This window comes from Morone saxatilis, unplaced genomic scaffold (genome assembly GCF_004916995.1).
Source record: "Morone saxatilis isolate NCDOM2014 unplaced genomic scaffold, NCSU_SB_2.0 Contig19, whole genome shotgun sequence".
Classification (NCBI taxonomy): Eukaryota; Metazoa; Chordata; class Actinopteri; family Moronidae; genus Morone; species Morone saxatilis.
The window spans coordinates 23,377,153-23,378,905 of NW_023339751.1; the positions used below are offsets into that span (position 1 = coordinate 23,377,153).

The 1,753-nt window shown below is 46.1% G+C and overlaps 1 protein-coding gene across 1 annotated transcript in view; it reads left to right on the forward strand.

The window, feature by feature from the left end:
* The first annotated feature begins 6 nt into the window (after positions 1 to 6).
* Positions 7 to 1,753, forward strand: part of LOC118329809 (zinc transporter ZIP1-like) — a 3,247-nt gene continuing 1,500 nt past the window's right edge. The window contains exons 1-2 of the mRNA XM_035664126.1: positions 7 to 278; positions 363 to 493. Of these exons, the coding sequence (XP_035520019.1) occupies positions 77 to 278; positions 363 to 493 (333 nt within the window). The 5' untranslated portion in view covers positions 7 to 76. The remainder of the gene's footprint in view (positions 279 to 362; positions 494 to 1,753) is intronic.

Consider the following 1,753-nt stretch of genomic DNA (forward strand, 5'->3'; position numbering starts at 1 on the left):
GCTCCTCCTCACCGCTCCTCCTCACTGCTCCTCCTCGCCGCTCCTCCTCGCCCCCTGAAAGTGAACCAGAGTGAAGATGTTCGTCGGGGGGAGGCTCTCCTCCTCCGCCCTCCTGCCTCCTGGGAGGGAAACGCCGGCGCTGCAGCTCAACCCGGCCGACGTCCCCGCCCTGGAGATCAAACTGGGAGCGCTGGTGGTCCTCCTCTCCGTCACCCTGCTGTTTGGGTTCGCCCCGCTCTGCATCGTCCGGGGAGCGGGCTCCTGCTGCGTGGACCCAGGTAAGGAAGCCGGCGAGCACCAGGACTTTACCTGAGCCTTCAGGTGCTGCTGTCGGTCTGATCCCTGATGTGGTTTGTTCACAGATTCGCGGCGCCGGCTGCTGAGTCTGATCAGCTGCTTTGCTGGAGGAGTTTTCCTGGCCACCTGTCTGCTGGGCCTGCTGCCGGACTACCTGCAGGGCATCAACGAGGCCTTCAGCAACGCAGGAATCACAGTAAGACCTCACGAGTCCGGACTTTGGACAGTCAGTGCAGCATCACGAGCACATTAACGCTGAGTCTCTAACATCAGCCTCCATAAAGCTACTGACCCCGAGGCTGTCGTACTCAATGAGGCATTTTATTGCCTATGAATTCAACTCAGAGTTATTTCTTAAAGGATATGTGTGTGTGTGTGTGTGTGTGTGTGTGTGAGAGATTGAAGACTGAGAGCACAAGTACATAAAAAGTTAGGTGGTGATAGTATTTATAAACTGTATTATGAAGGATATAAGTCAGTAAATCAATCATACGTTCTCCTATTTAAACAGCTACTCCACACTTGAACATTCAGTGATATACGACTGTGATGAAAATCTGTATTGTAAGATGTTTAAAACCGCCGTCTGCTGTTCTTAAATCACCCTGAACCTTGCATTGGGACACAGAGTGAACACTTTGGGACTACTTTACGACGGCAACGCTACCATTAAATGCTTCAACTGCTTCAAACTGTCTGATTTTGAAGAGGAGGGCAGCCGAAGGTCGGTGCTAAAAAAGACACTGCTGGGAAACGTGTGTGTGTGAGAGAAAGGGGGGTGTTTAACGGGAATCGCTGTCCTCCCTCACAAATACTATTGAATTAACCTCCAGCTGCTTCAACAGGCAAAAGTTAGACTGTGGTAACACCGTGTGTGTGTGTGTGTGTGTGTGTGTGTGACCTTCCTTCCTGTCTCACACACACACACACACACTGTTTGATGTGTTTTTTTTTTTAACTGCCTTCCAGCACTTGCTGTTTTCTGGAGGTTGTGAAATCATTTTCAGGCATTAAAGTGCTTTTAACAGAATTAAGAGAGTTTTTCGTTTGAATTAAAACTCAATCTGTGACTATGAGTAATGTGAAAGGTGTCACTCGTATAGACACTGCAGCTTTTTTAGCCTCTTTTAGCTCCTAATTTTAGTTTGACTTCACTTTTCCTGCAGTTTTTTTGACACAAATACTGTTTAAAAAACAATAATCACCAAACAGAAATGGAAACATGGATATGCATACAGGCATAATAGTAATAATAATAATACTACTACTAATAATAATTTAGGTTATTTCAGTTCAGTTAGATTTTATTCTTCATGTGCAAACACAACCAGACTCCATTTACAAAACCAGTCATTTTACCTGGCAGATAATTGTGAAACACAACTCAAACTGTACAGAAACAAAATAAAACTCACCCAAACCATCTCTGTTTGTTCCACTGACAGACTCAGGTTGT